This window comes from Eriocheir sinensis, chromosome 27 (assembly GCF_024679095.1).
Source record: "Eriocheir sinensis breed Jianghai 21 chromosome 27, ASM2467909v1, whole genome shotgun sequence".
NCBI classification, from domain to species: domain Eukaryota; kingdom Metazoa; phylum Arthropoda; class Malacostraca; order Decapoda; family Varunidae; genus Eriocheir; species Eriocheir sinensis.
In genome coordinates, this window is record NC_066535.1 from 11,094,117 (window position 1) to 11,109,116 (window position 15,000).

At 41.9% G+C, this 15,000-nt stretch overlaps 2 protein-coding genes across 4 annotated transcripts; one reads left to right on the forward strand and one right to left on the reverse strand.

The window, feature by feature from the left end:
- The first annotated feature begins 2,970 nt into the window (after positions 1-2,970).
- LOC127004286 (uncharacterized) lies at positions 2,971-7,542 on the forward strand. Its single transcript, XM_050871847.1, has 3 exons — positions 2,971-2,985; positions 3,097-4,038; positions 4,684-7,542. Exons 1-3 carry the CDS (start codon positions 2,971-2,973, stop codon positions 5,131-5,133), a joined length of 1,407 nt encoding a protein of 468 aa, XP_050727804.1. The 3' UTR covers positions 5,134-7,542.
- Positions 6,945-13,862, reverse strand: LOC127004134 (cholinesterase 2-like). Of its 3 annotated transcripts, none has more exons than XM_050871537.1 (12): positions 13,697-13,862; positions 12,233-12,459; positions 11,258-11,404; positions 10,728-10,872; positions 10,444-10,629; positions 10,088-10,281; positions 9,804-9,954; positions 9,522-9,700; positions 8,636-8,792; positions 8,327-8,471; positions 7,938-8,052; positions 6,945-7,705 (listed from the first exon to the last, which is right to left on the reverse strand). In XM_050871537.1, the coding sequence occupies exons 2-12, from the start codon at positions 12,446-12,448 to the stop codon at positions 7,586-7,588; spliced, it is 1,755 nt and encodes a 584-aa protein (XP_050727494.1). In that variant the 5' UTR covers positions 12,449-12,459; positions 13,697-13,862; the 3' UTR covers positions 6,945-7,585. The 3 variants fall into 3 exon arrangements, with proteins under 3 accessions (XP_050727494.1, XP_050727493.1, XP_050727495.1); XM_050871536.1 differs by having other exon boundaries at positions 13,658-13,847; XM_050871538.1 differs by having other exon boundaries at positions 13,646-13,794.
- Between the last annotated feature and the right edge of the window lie 1,138 nt (positions 13,863-15,000).

Genomic DNA, 15,000 nt, shown 5'->3' on the forward strand with positions numbered 1-15,000 from the left:
TGTGGCATAAAGATATAGTAGAAGTAAGTAATTTGGGATTCCGATTTTTTTTTCTAACTCCAAGGGACAAACCTGAGTCTCGAGACACGGAAGTTTGCTTTACTCATCCCAGGATCAACAGTAGTGTCGCAGTTTTGTTTTCAGTGGTGTCTTCGCTATCGTGAAAATTCTGTTGGAAAGATTTTATAATTTTGAAGAAAACAATGCAATAAAAACAGAGTGATCAGTGACTCAAATAACATAGACTGTGTAGCTCCACCGTTGAAAGTTTTAAGAAAAGCCTATACATGAACTATCATAAAACGGTGGATCGATCAAAGATGAAGCTTGAGATAAAGATACAGAAACGAACGAAATCCTTCAGTTGACATTTCAAAATATAATGATTTATGCAAAACTTGGAATATAAAATCATAATCTGCATTCCACAAGCAGCTAAGATTTTCACTGTAATGCCGAAAAATTGGACAATCATGACTGAGTTGAGAAACAAAGCTGCCAGGAAGGTGCCCTGAGGAATATTCGCGCAGAGATCTGGAAGAATGTCAACATTTTATTGCTATTTGTACCGTCAGGTGTGTGGGGGGCGGGGACAGCCGGGGTGCAGGTGGTCCAGCTTCAGGGGGAAGGAGTTACCTGTTACCTGGACGCCGGCACCGAAACTCTGCCAAGCTTAAGCCAGGTGAGTCAGGTGTTCTCGACCGGATGTTGGCACGTCCGATTGCACGAACGCACACGCACGCACGCACGCACACACACACACACACACATATATATATATATATATATATATATATATATATATATATATATATATATATATATATATTTATATATATGTATATATATGTATATATATATATATATATATATATATATATATATATATATATATATATATATATATATATATATATATATATATATATATATATATATATATATATATATATATATATATATATATATATATATATATATATATATATATATATATATATATATATATATATATATATATATATATATATATATATATATATATATATAGGCCGGTTGGCCTGTACAAGGCAGCTCCTGTACTCTTAACCCCACCTTACATCACTATCCATGACTTTATCCAACCTCTTCTTGAATGTATTTATGGTATTGGCACCCAAAACATGGCTGCCAAGCCTGTTCCAATCATCCACCACTCTATTGGTAAAACATTTCTTGCCTATGAATTTGTTAAATCTAAATTTATCTAACGTAAAATCATTGCTACGTGTCCTACTTGGTTCTTTTACAACCAAAACTCTATTGACATCCCCTTTATTGAAGTCCTTCATCGATTTATAGACTTCGATCAGGTTTCCTCGCAACCTTCGCCTTTCTAGAGAGTGTAGATTTAAATGCTTCAGTCTGTCTTCATAAGGCAAGTTTCTCACCCCCTGAATCTTCTTTGTCATCCTCCTCTGTACAGATTCTAATTTCTTGATATCCATTCTATAGTAGGGTGACCAGAACTGAACTCCATAGTGCATAATCGAGATGAGGACTAACTAGTGCTAAGTAAAGTTTGAGGATGACTTCAGATCCTTGAGATGAAACCCTGTACCCTGTTTGCACGATTTTTAGCCTGAATGCATTGAGCCCTAGCACGGAGGTCAGCGCTCACTAAGATTCCTAAGTCTCTCTCACGCCCAGACCTGCTTAGAGGAGTGTCATTTAAGAAGTAATTGTGTGAGGGGTTATTCCTACCTACACTCAGAATACTACACTTCTCGACATTGAATTCCATCTGCCACTTCCCTGCCCAATCACATAGTCTGTCAAGCTCATCCTGGATAACGCTAGCGTCCTGGTCTGATTGGATTACTATACCGATCTTGGTATCATCTGCGAACTTACTGACATCACAACTCATTCCTGTGTCCAAATCATTGATGTATATAACAAAAAGCAGGGGACCCAGCACCGACCCTTGTGGGACTCCACTCGTAACACTGCCCCATTCAGATTTTTTACCATTGATTTGCACTCTCTGCTTCCTACCAATAAGCCATGCCCTAATCCAGTTCAAAACTTTCCCATCTACGCCGTGAGCCTGTAATTTTAGTAATAGCCGGTGATGAGGGACTTTGTCGAACGCTTTACTGAAATCTAGATATAGTATGCCATTTTTTTACAGCAAAGGAGACGGCTCAAAAAAAAAAAAAAAAAAAAAAAAAAAAAAAAGCCCGCTGCTTGGAGCTCCCATAATAGACAATAGTAAATAGCCAAAAGAGAGGTTAATTTCGGGTGGAGAGGTGTCTTGATATATTCTTCTTGAAAGAGGTCAAGTCATAGGCAGAAGGAAATACAGATAAAGGAAGGCTGTTCCAGAGTTTACCAGTGAAGGGGATGAAAGAATGGAGATGCTGGTTAACTCTTGCATAAGGGGTTTGGACAGTATAGGGATGAACATGAGTAGAAAGTCGAGTGCAGCGGGGCCTTGGGATGGGGGGAGGCATGCAGTTAGCAAGCTCAGAAGAGCAGTCAGCATGAATCTATTATGTACCTTTTCATGCGTACATCATTATGTTTCTTTCAACGAGGTAGACTGACTTCTAATTTTTTTTATGCATTTCAGATGTCTCTATGTGTTCATTTTCGGCTGCATAGATTTACTGCAGTATCTCCATTGGCTACTTACCACGTTAACGGCCAAAATGAATTTGTAGTAGGTGAGTGTAGGAGCGAGGACTGAGAGAAGCAGCTGCTGGAGGTGAAATATTACATTTTTTTGTCAGTTTCGTCCATTAACTTTAGTTGACAAGAAAATACTACTGCAATTTTATTTCAGGAATTATTGGTAAAATCAAGAGAGTATATTTTTACTGCTGTAATAATATGCTGACCGCGCTCCTCAAATTACCTGTGGTGAAGTTGTTTACGTGGCATCACCTGTGCTTGACGATCGACGTTGCAAATCGCTCAGCCCAAGTGATGCTCAACGGCCAGGTGAGTCAGCATAACCAAAATGCGGAAAACTCTTTGTCAGAAGTATTACCAAAGTATCATAGTATTGTGTAGTTTTCTATAACAGAAACTTAAGGGCATATTGTTTTGCAGGTCGAAGCAGGGATACCATATGAATATGGAGTTATACCAGGTGGAGGACGCTTCGTAATAGGCAAAGATACTACTCCGGGAGACTTTGATGGAAACAACTTTCTGAAGGGGGAAGTGGCCGACTGGGTGCTGCTTAACGAATCTCTCAGCGTGGAGGAGATGGAGAAGTATGTTACCTGTCACGGCCTCCCTCGGCATGTACAGCCCCTCCTGGGTTTTGATGCTTCATTGTCGAGCTGGGAACTGAAAGGTCAGGCAGTTTCTTTCAACTTGAGTGTAGATGATATTTGCGGCCAATGGCTTGCTGAGTCCCTCGTGATGTTTCCCCATCCAGTGGAGCAAGGATATGCTGCCGACTGGTGTCAGTGGATGGGCGGGGTTCTACCTTTGCCCCTAAATGAGAGAGAGAACGAAGACGTGACCGCCATTGCCTCAGTATATGAAACTGAATGCGGAGCGGTTTGGAGCTCCGTGGCATGGCTGAGAATCACGGGTAATGTAACTACAAAGGAATGGTTAGCACTGGAGGACGGCTCTCCTACGATCTGGGACAACTTTGATTCCTATCAAGCAACCCCAACTGAAAGTAGAGCCTGCGCCTTGCTGGCATCCGTCAAGCAGCAAGGCCAATGGGTCGCCGCCCCCTGCTTCTATTTGACGTGTGCCATGTGCCAGTTCGCGGATCGACCCACTTTTACTCTTCGAGGTCTTTGCTCAGAAACAAACTTCGATACTGTATACACTCTTGGAGGAACTTTAAATAAAAGGCCAATATATATTGGTGACTTCAGGAGCTATATATACTGGGACGGAAAGGAATGGATACTAAAAACAGCTATCGAACATTTCAACTACACCGCTCGGATGACTAATGTCACAAAATCATACCCAAATGGCAGAAGCACCTGGCTCTTCAATCGACAAGAGTGTGGAGCTGTCGAGGTGAGACGCCTCCTATGCCATTTACGTTTACGCACTTTACATGCATTTCATTACTCCCTTTCTCATTATCACGGTCAGAATTAAATAATTCAATTACAGTCCTTATCAACAATATTACACAACAGATTTAAAAGCTTCCATTCACGGTAAAAAATAAGGACCTTTTTTGGATTTTAGAAATATAATAATGAATGAATTATTACTTAGTCAACAATCACTAGACGGACTTTCTTTGAGAGAGACAATTAGGTTTTATGTGAATAAACAGATGACTTTATAAACGCTTTTTTCTATGATAACATGAGGTAGCTTTGTTCATCTTTCTGATAACAGTAATACATTTTAAGAGAAAATTATAAATCTTGCTTTTTTATGCCAAGTTTAAAACGAACCAAATGTGAACAAAATTGAAGCTAATGTTGGTTTAGTGTAAAAATAACAGTACAAGCTAAAATAACATTATAACTGTTGATATTCATATTTATTAAAGAGGGAAAACGATACGTATGCTGCCTTGTAAAGAATGCTGTGGCACACATTTTCTTCCTTAATGTTAATTTACTTACATGGAATGCAGTGACACATACACACACACACGCTATAAGCAAACCGCTAATGATTCATGCCCCTCATGTGTCTCCGCAGAAGGAGTTGGTCCTGTCGACGTGCGGCCCCGAACAATTTCCCTGTGACAGCGGCCAGTGCGTGACTCAGGGAAAGCGTTGCAACCGTAAACTTGATTGTTCCGATGGGACCGACGAACGAAACTGTGAACTCGTATTCCTTCTCCCCGGGTACTCCCAAGAGGTGGCTCCTTCCAATCCTGGAGACGCCTTCGTACTCCACCTCTCCTTAGAGATAACCTCTGTCAGAGAGCTCGATATTGTGGGCTTCAAAATCGGATTGGACATGATTTTCCGCATGGAATGGAGGGACAACAGACTTAGGTTTCACAATCTGCGGGGTGACATCAACAGAGTCAAGGCGAGTCTAAATAGCACGGATACAACCGGGTTTGTTCATGTATGTTTATGCATATTTATATGCAACTGCCTAAACGGTAGTTTATTTTCAGTTTTATGTAATTGGTTATGACATATTTTCTTCTTGTTAACATATAGTATTTTTCCTAGGAAAAAACTGAACTTTGGAGACCAAGGTTCTTCATTGAGTCCAACAACCGGAGTCCTGCGGAGGAGTTGCCGAGCAGCCCGCCGCTGCTGCTTGTGAGGCGCGAACAACCGCCAGAAGACGACGACCGGAGTAGCGCGACCAAAGGTTAGCGACGAATCAGAATTTACACACATTCCATTCCAACACATGTTCTGATGATAACCTAATACGATAGAAGAACAAAAAACATCTAATGAGTGGTCTTTGAATTATTGTTTCAGAGGAAGTGTTTGGCGGCGCAAAAAATTCCTTGATTTCGGAGTGGCCGACATCCGTCTCACTGAGCTGTCAGTTCAACCTTGGAATGTATCCCTTCGACATCCAGACCTGCCCCTTCGTCTACTATTTTTCCAACGTTGACAATGTTTCCCTCAAAGTGGTAAATACTTTATTCTATATGTCAAGTAGGGTGTTACAACTGACATCAGTGACTAGGTGCTAAGGACAAGATCACATCGCATGCCCTCAGGGTACTAGGAAGAAAAAAAAAAGAAAAAAAAACTGTGACGTAGTTTTTCTGGTGTAAAAATGCCAGAGCATACAGTTCATATATCCAGATCGATTCACATTTCTCATGAAGCAGCAAACTTTCGGCTACAACCACAACTTCGACTGTCTCAGGATTCCGTGACCTTCAACGGGAACCGAGACCTTCTCGAGTACCAGGTGACGGGGGCGTCTGGGACCATAACACGTTACGGGAGGAGGAACGGGTTCAGGGTAAGATCAAGTGGACTCTCCTTGATGAGTCACCTCACCTCACCTTCATGGCATTCTCATTCTTTAATTCATGATTTTGTGCTCAATGCATTTTTTTTTTAAATCTTTCAACTGTCCATGAACATTTGATCTAAGAGACTACGTTTCTGTTTTTTCTATGACAGGTAGAGATGAAGTTCAAGAATCAGTACGGATACTACGTGGGAAACGCTTTCCTGCCTAGCCTTTTGCTAGTTATCGTCTGTTATCTCACATTTTGGTTCTCCATTGACGACTTTCAGGTGCGTAAGTGGACTCAGTTTGGAGTGAGCCAAGGGGAACCAAAACCAACAGAGATAATTCCTTTGAAAAAAAAAAAAAAATGCACAACAAAGTCATGCAAAAATTTAATACAGAAATGTAGAAGTGATCATGACACCAAAACAAATGTAAGTAACTTTACATAGACTTCCAATTAATATATTTAACCAATATGGAGCGAGCATGGTTTCGCGTGAGCTGCCCTGAGCGGCGGGTACAGTGTTTGTGTTTATTTATTTCTCAACAGGATCGCATCATGGTCTCGCTTACGTCCCTGCTTGTACTGACGGGGTTGCTGACACAGACCAGCCAGTCCATCACCAAGACGGCCTACCTCAAACTCATCGACGTCTGGTACATCGTCTTCATTTGCATTGACTTTCTGATCATCGTTGTTTTGGCGGTAATTGAGGGTTTTCGCCAAAGGGTCAGGTTAGCAGAGGTCAAGGTCAGTGACAGGAAAGCTCTGCAAGGGGGACAAAACCCAACGGTCGCCTGGTCTCCTCAAACCGCAAACTCTCTGGCCAAAAGAGTCAACGACATCGCCATCGTGTTGTTCCCCGTTGTGTGTGTCCTATTTATAATTGGACTCTTCTTCACGGTGTGTGAAAAATTTGTTTTTGAATAGCTTTCATTCGTGGGCCGAGCGCGGAAACCACTGCACTACGGACATTTTAAAAGATAGCCCTGAAGGTCTAAGAAAATACCTGGAAGACATTAAATGGTTTATTTTTTTGTGTTTAGTTTGTCAGGCGTTCATGCTTTGTATTTCACAAGGAGCGAGGATCTGACTTCAGGTAACAGGCACTTGGATGAAATAACTCATTGGGTTTAGTCAGGTGGCATTTTAATCCTGCAAAAGATACAGATTACAAAAAAAATATTACACTGGGACAGTAGATTTTATCTTCAGCAGGTCTCACCACACAATTATTCATTTAGTAACTGGCTAAGGATGGTTCACTGGTCCGTGGAGCGATGCCTTCCGCTTTCGTTAGAGCTGAGGTTCGCATATTCATGACTGTTCCGCTACCAATTAAATCACAATTGCGTAACTGTAGAGTGTAGGCGAAGCGACGCGTAAAAATAACCTTTAAATGTTATAAGACGATGATCAATGAGGTCTCCTCGGGTGCAGCGGGAAGTAAAACTTTGTTACTTCAAGGATCACATGTAAAGCCACAGGTGGGGAAAAAAAGCATTGCAGTAAAGTTTAAACACATCAAAATTATCGTAAATTTGCATTTTAAATTTTAAAATTGTTGTATTTATAGAAATATTGTAGCGCATGTGTAGACAAGACTGTGTTCATTACCCTTAACTATCATATTGAGTTCCTATGGTCATCAGTGACTCAGAGTTCCGTCTTGGCGTCGTACCCGTCGTCCTGCGGCTCACTTGCCCCGCCCTCCACCAAGTCAGGATGAAGGATCATGTTCAGTGTGGTGGGGAGAGAGTTGTGGAATTTCCGAGCCTGCGCAGTGAAAACAAACCTTTCAATATCGTCATTAGAGAAATTAAGATTCTTCAGAGACAATCTGAAGGAAAAAAAAAAAAGAGTAGAATTAAAAAGCAAAGGCGTGCAGGACAGCTTCTGTAATGGCAACAAGTATGCTTGGCTAAGTTTGGCATAAATTCTTAAAGCGTAAAGTTACTGTTTCCGTGTACATAATAAAACACTAAAAAATAGCCCACAATATCCTCACGTCTTTCCGGTCGTCGGGCTGCATGGAGGGTGAGGGCGTGAGGGAGAGGTAGTGGAGGCTGTCCGCCGTGCTGGGTTCCCATTTGAAGCCCAGCGAGTCGTCGGGCGTCGGGTTCCTGAGAAAGTTCATGAGTGCGAGATGATTAATGCCATGTTTGTTTCTAGTATTATTTTGTTAAAAGTAGATCGTTTCCGTATGGCAAAGTTGTGTACATTACAGTTGGGAACACTTTGGCGATAACAGTGAATTATATGAGAATTAGCCTATGAAATACTGCAATTAGCTGGGCTTAATTTTCAATCACAAGTTATACGGCTTATGTGTTTTAGTAACATTATATATTATTTATTTTTACTCTTTGCGTCAAGAGAGATGAGCAGCTTTCTTACCCTGTAATAGCAAAGTTGGTCCAGAGAGCCACTATTATGTCTCTGACGGCGAGATCGTCCGGACGCTGCAAGTCTTCTGAACTCAGTGGCGCGGGAATGGGTCCACCAGGGAACAGATAAAACAGGTCGTCGCCGTGGCACACCCCTGTTGGTACATATGTTGCTCCTGAGGCCAGCTACAACGCGTACTGATATAGTATATTTACATAAAATATGGGAAATTTGGGGTGAAGCTCAGCTAATACATAAGAAGAAATGATTTGTATTTATGAGTATTTATCTTTTGTGCTCCTGTTTAGCCTCACTCACAATCTTGGGAGCAGGATGGACACATGAAGTTTAGGAGGGAGAACTGCCCGCGGTGTTGCAACTCGTAGCGGAAGGTCTTCTTGGTGGGGTGGTGGTGGGCCGCGTGGAGGGCAGTGGTAAGGTCATGACACACGGCGAAGTGGCGGTCACCATACATCTACAAAACGGATAGGATGCTGATTTCTAGTGACTTTACATCTATTTTTGCGTCTTGCCATAAGAAAGAAAATAAATATCGCTTGCGTTGTGATATTTTAATATTATTGGTACAGTTTTTTAAGCATTCTTCGAGTACTGAAATTGTGACATTTCCCATCAATCGGCAAAACAAGCTATCGTAGCTGTACTGTTTATATTTAGCTTTAATATGGATTGTTGGCGCGGCGAGTTACATACAACGTGCTAGACGGCCTTGTCGACTCAGCGTCTTAATGTGGCGTTGCTGTTCATGGATGGCGAAACTCGTGCAAGGAAACAGTTACTCTAAATAGAAAGTTTGGTTATTAACAAGACTTGATTAACCTTTTCTATATGATGAGGACCAAATTGACAGGTGTGCTTCGTTTTGTTGTTGACTTCAGCATTTTGTGGAGTGAATTCTAAGCCTAATTTAATGGACGGGTGTCAGTATTTCATGTCATGCAAGATTGTAAGAAATGAAATTTTGAAGCAACAAACACATCCTATTTATTCCATTAGCTTATCGTCAAACTACGATGAGTGTGTGTATGTGTGTATGTGTGTGTGTGTGTGTGTGTGTGTGTGTGTGTGTGTGTGTGTGTGTGTGTGTGTGTGTGTGTGTGTGTGTGTGTGTGTGTGTGTGTACGTGTGTGTGTGTGTGTGTGTGTGTGTGTGTGTGTGTGTGTGTGTGTGTGATGTCACTCACCCTGTTGAGGCTCTCGGCGTGTGCCTCGGTGACATGGGTGGTGCCGGAGTAGTGGAGGTACACCTGGCGGGCCACGGCCACCGGGTCATCGCACTGACCACTTAAGGCGAGGGACGCTGGCCCGGCCACGCTGAAGTTGTTCTGAATTTGTTCCATGACCTTTTTTTCCCGCAAAGGAGCTAATAGAAAAATGTTAATAATATTTTAGATCTAGAAGTTGTTATTGTTGCGTATTACAAATGGAAAAAAATAAGTATCACCATATTTAAAAAAAATACTAACCTATAACGAAGAGTGCTCCCTCGTCCCTGGTGACGCCTGCCATGATGTCCACTTGGGCGTAGCGACCTTTAAGAGCCAGCTGTTCGGGTTGTTCCGGCAGGTACTCGCCATCCACCCATGGGGTGAAGGCGAAGGGCAGCATGTTCCACTCCTGTAGGGAAAAAAAAAAAAAAAAAATGATGTAAAAATACAAGAAAAACTTAACCATGACAGTTTAGATACACTTGCTGCACATCATGCAAGTATGAAGCTGAACATTATACAATAAGAAGAAAGACACTAACGAAGAAATTACTAAAGAGCGGAACTATGGTCACAGCATCCAGCCCCTGCAGACACTCGAGCAGGGCGTGGCTGCCCTGGTCTGCGGGGCAGCCAACAATGCTGGCTACCCGCAGCGCAGCTTTTCGAGGATTTGTGTTCACCGACCACGGGCACAGCGCCGCTCCAGATTGAAGAATAGCACGGGAGAAAAGACCTGAAAAGGCATAAAAAATATTAAGACGATATAATATTGTTTTATAGAAGTAGAAAACACAAACGCAGCAGGTTCATAATATATACAGTAAGTTTCAAAGTTAAAGTATTTCTTCACAATTGCTAAAACTAGCTATATGTATGTAGAAGAAACAAATCACACCTTCAGTTTTCGGGGTCAGCATCTGGTAGTGGACGGAGGCACCGCCGGCGCTCTCCCCGAATATGGTGACCCGCGTCTTGTCTCCGCCGAAGCGGTGGATGTTCCTCTGCACCCACTGCAGCGCCATCGTCTGGTCCTTGAGGCCAAGGTTCCCCGGCATCACAGAGTCCTCCGTCGACAAGAAACCTGACCAAGGGAGACCATTCAGACCATTCTGAAGCACAGCAGCCAAGAACCCTCAATAGCTATTTCACGCGGGCGTTAGCGAGGCGTTGGTGACCTACCCAGGACGCCCAGCCGGTACTGCACCACCACCAGCACCACGTCGTGGTTCAGGAGGACGTGAGGACGATATTCCGTAGCGCTGCCAGAGAAAAATGCACCTCCGTGGATCCAAACCATCACCGGCAAGCCACCTTCTTCCTTCGTCTGTGTTACATCAATCAATCAATTGATCAATCAATAAATCAATCAAGTAATCAATATATATATATATATATATATATATATATATATATATATATATATATATATATATATATATATATATATATATATATATATATATATATATATATATATATATATAAATATATATATAGATAAATATATAAATATAAATATATATATATATCTAAAGATATATATATATATACACACACACACACACACACACACACACACACACACACAAAGAGACATATATTGATTGGAAGCTGTTTATTTGTTCACATCTAGTCGACTAAATCCAAGGCGAGTAAAAACAACTGTTTCCCTCTTGAAAGTCTGTGTCATGGTGGTGTCTGAGGCTCACCTTGGGAGTGAACACGTTGAGGTAGAGACAGTCCTCCTGGCCAGCGAATGGTTCGCTCATCATTCCACTGAAGTCGTATTGAGGGCAGGCAGCCGGGGGGACGGAAGCGTTGCGTGTGCCCTCCCATGGTGACGGAGCGGCGGGGTCCTGATGAATAAATATATTTGGGCTCACCACACTGTCCATTACAACTCATGATAGTTACAGTTGGTTATAATAGAAATCTGCACACTTTCCCATCTCCTTGTGGTACCCTTATGCTGGGTCTTGTCTTCTGTGACAAGGTGACGCTTCGAATGCGTCATGGTTCCAGTAGCAAAAATGCGAGATAGAGTAACCCACCTCAGAGTGGTTTTTCTGTTTTATGGTGTGCACTTGTTCGCAGGTGCACGGCACTGCCGCCGAGAACAATGCTGTCGAGCAGCGCATACTTTCAGGAAGGTCATTGAAGACTTACCTAAGATTGAAGAAGGGATTGGATTACTGTTTTACCAAGTCGATTACAAAGCTGCAAATCGTTTTTTTTTTTTTCTCTCCCGCTTATGAAGCATTGTCAGAGAATAGAGTTTTGTCACAAGAAAAGAAAAAAAAATGCCGCTCGACGTACATGATTAGACGTTTAGTTTGGGAGCTAGTCGGGACTGCTGTTATGAGCGTTTCATTGCTTACTATATTCTAATGCTATATGATAAGTTTTAAAACACTCAGGTTTGCCTTTCCAGTGTCAAAAACAGTTCCATTGACGCGAGGGAGGTTATCAGCCTGACAACATACCGTATACCTCCATGAACCTCAACATAGTAGTTGTATCAACTTTTAAAGGATTACTGAAGAAAACTCATCTCGAAAATCTCGTCTTATGCTCGTATAGGTAGACGCCTATGAGGTAAAATAATTGACACAAACAAATTCTCCCTCCTTACATAAATCAAGTCTCAATATTATGGTGATTAAAAAAGCCGTATTTCGAGTTACCTTGAATCTCAGCTTTCCCACGGGAGGTTGAGCGAAGGGGATGCCGTAAAAGGAGTAAAATTCTCGTCCCTTTAGCGACTCTTCCAGAATGCCAGAAACGCGACCACCTTCAGTCTCGACGAGTGGGACTTCCGTGGCCGTTGCCTCTCCTGCCGCCGCTACCACCTTTACCGCCACCAACACAACCACCACCACGGCAGTCGCAATGAGCCTCATCCTTGGGTAGCCTGTTGTTGTAAGTGCCATTGTGTAATGAGCAAAATATACACGTGATGTACAACCACTGAACAGGAAGGGTTCACCGTACAACCAAGGAGCACAAGGAGAACGTATTTAGGGAACTCTAATTTCTGGCGTCTAAGTCAGGTGGAAGCAGTCTAGGAAACCTTGCTCTTCAAGGAATGCAAAATGAAGAGCGAGTTGATTGTATGAAAAATTTCAAAAGAACCGTGATTATAGGTAATATATATATAGATATATATATATATATATATATATATATATATATATATATATATATATATATATATATATATATATATATATATATATATATATTTTTTTTTTACATAGTGCTGATTGGAATATCGTATAATTTGCTTTAAGAATAATAGCTAGGAACGCAAAGAATACGAAGACAATACACTATGGGTACTATTAACTAAAATAAGAAAAAAGGCGTAAAATGAATGAATTCGGAAATAATTTAATTAATTCTCTCTCTCTCTCTCTCTCTCTCTCTCTCTCTCTCTCTCTCTCTCTCTCTCTCTCTCTCTCTCTCTCTCTCTCTCTCTCTCTCTCTCTTTCTCAACATTAATATGTCAGTGTCACAGCGCCACCACCGGGCTTGGCCAAGGCCGTCCCAATGATTGAGTTGGCCTTGGCTGACCCACCCACCAGTAGCGGTGCCCCTCAACACAGCCTACTCGGCCACTTGATCTGCTACTAGACAAGGATAAAATATAGTGTCTCAGAAGTCTGTCATGTTTCTACTTGTTTATCGCACATCTGAACCTTCCCATGAACTTTTCGAGGTATCTGTTTTGTTTTTACCTTTGAAAATTCTTCTCTCAATAATTTTCGCGTTTCAATATGGTTAACGATTAATGTTTTCTTCCATTTCGCCAACTTTTCAATCATATATTTTCAAAAATAAGTTTTTACTAGTATTTATAAATGAACGTCACCGGATTTACTTCGCTAATGACGACTTTTTTCATTTTTATTTACCACACGACCCTCACATTGCGAGTGCTATGATTCTGGGGTACAACAACAAAACAGTACTGGCAGAATGACGTACATAATGTTAGTGAAGGTAAGACAATATGATTGCTTTGTATATCTTAAAATTTCAATCACTCAAAAACGAACAAGATAACTCATTAAATATTTTCATCACTTCAGACACACCCTGACACACACTTCTCCCTTCACCCCGGCGCTCCCTTCCCTTTCACTTGCCGCGGAACCAGTTCAGTAACAAAGCGAGTAGCAGTGGAGGGAAGACAAGGCGGGGCTGGGAGATAAGCCGCACGACAGCCCTCCCTGTGGCCTTGTCCAAGGTGACTACAAAGGTACAACGCACGAAACCATCTCAACTGTTGAGTGCGTCATGCTGCTCCTCCTCCTCCTCCTCTTCCTCCTCCGCCTCCTCCTTACCGAGCCTCCTTATCACTCAAAGGCTACCCATTTTCTAAGATACATTATCTCTGCTTATCTGGTTTTCACTTACAAATCCCATTCACCTCGTTTCTCTCTCTCTCTCTCTCTCTCTCTCTCTCTCTCTCTCTCTCTCTCTCTCTCTCTCTCTCTCTCTCTCTCTCTCTCTTCTTCTTCTTCTTCATACGACCTTAATCCCACTGTATTGCCGGGTCGGCCGCTCGAGTTATCATTCGCCACCTGCTTCTATCCATTGTATCATCATCTTGCACTCCTAGTATATTCATGTCACATTTTATCACATCTCTCCATCTTATTCTTTGTCTTCCGATACTCCTTCTTCCCCTAACCCCCGCCATCATTGCCTTCTTCACTGGTTCATCATCATCTCTCCTTTTCACGTGTCCAAAGTATCTCAACGACGTGGATGTTGGACTCAATAACCGCATTAGTAAATTTGCAGACGACACAAAGATTGGTAACTCGGTTCTCACTGACGAAGACAGGCAAAGCCTCCAAGAGGATTTGCACAAAATTTCAGCTTGGTCGGATAGATGGGAGATGCCCTTTAACGTAGACAAGTGCCAGGTCCTTCAAGTTGGAACGAGGAATAAGAAGTTCGAATACGAAATGCGCGGCGTTAAACTCAAAAGCGTTCAATGCGTCAAAGACTTGGGGGTCAAAATCGCGTCAAACCTCAAATTCTCACAGCAATGCATCGATGCAGCAAATAAAGCGAACAGAATGTTGGGCTTCATTAAAAGAAACTTTGTATTCAAGAATAAAGATGTAATACTCCCGCTCTACAACAGTTTAGTCAGACCCCACTTGGAATATGCGGTACAGTTTTGGTCTCCCCACCATGCAAAGGATATTGCTAAATTAGAAGGTGTTCAGCGTCGGGCAACGAAAATGATCCCTTCCTTGCGCAACAAATCCTACGAAGAAAGGCTTTCTACCCTTAACATGTTCTCTTGAGAAACGTCGCCTCCGAGGAAAACTGATCGAATGTTTTAAAATACTTAATGGTTTCACGAATGTAGACAGATCAACATTGTTTATGATCGATGACACTTTGCGCACGAGGAACAATGGCGTAAAACTCA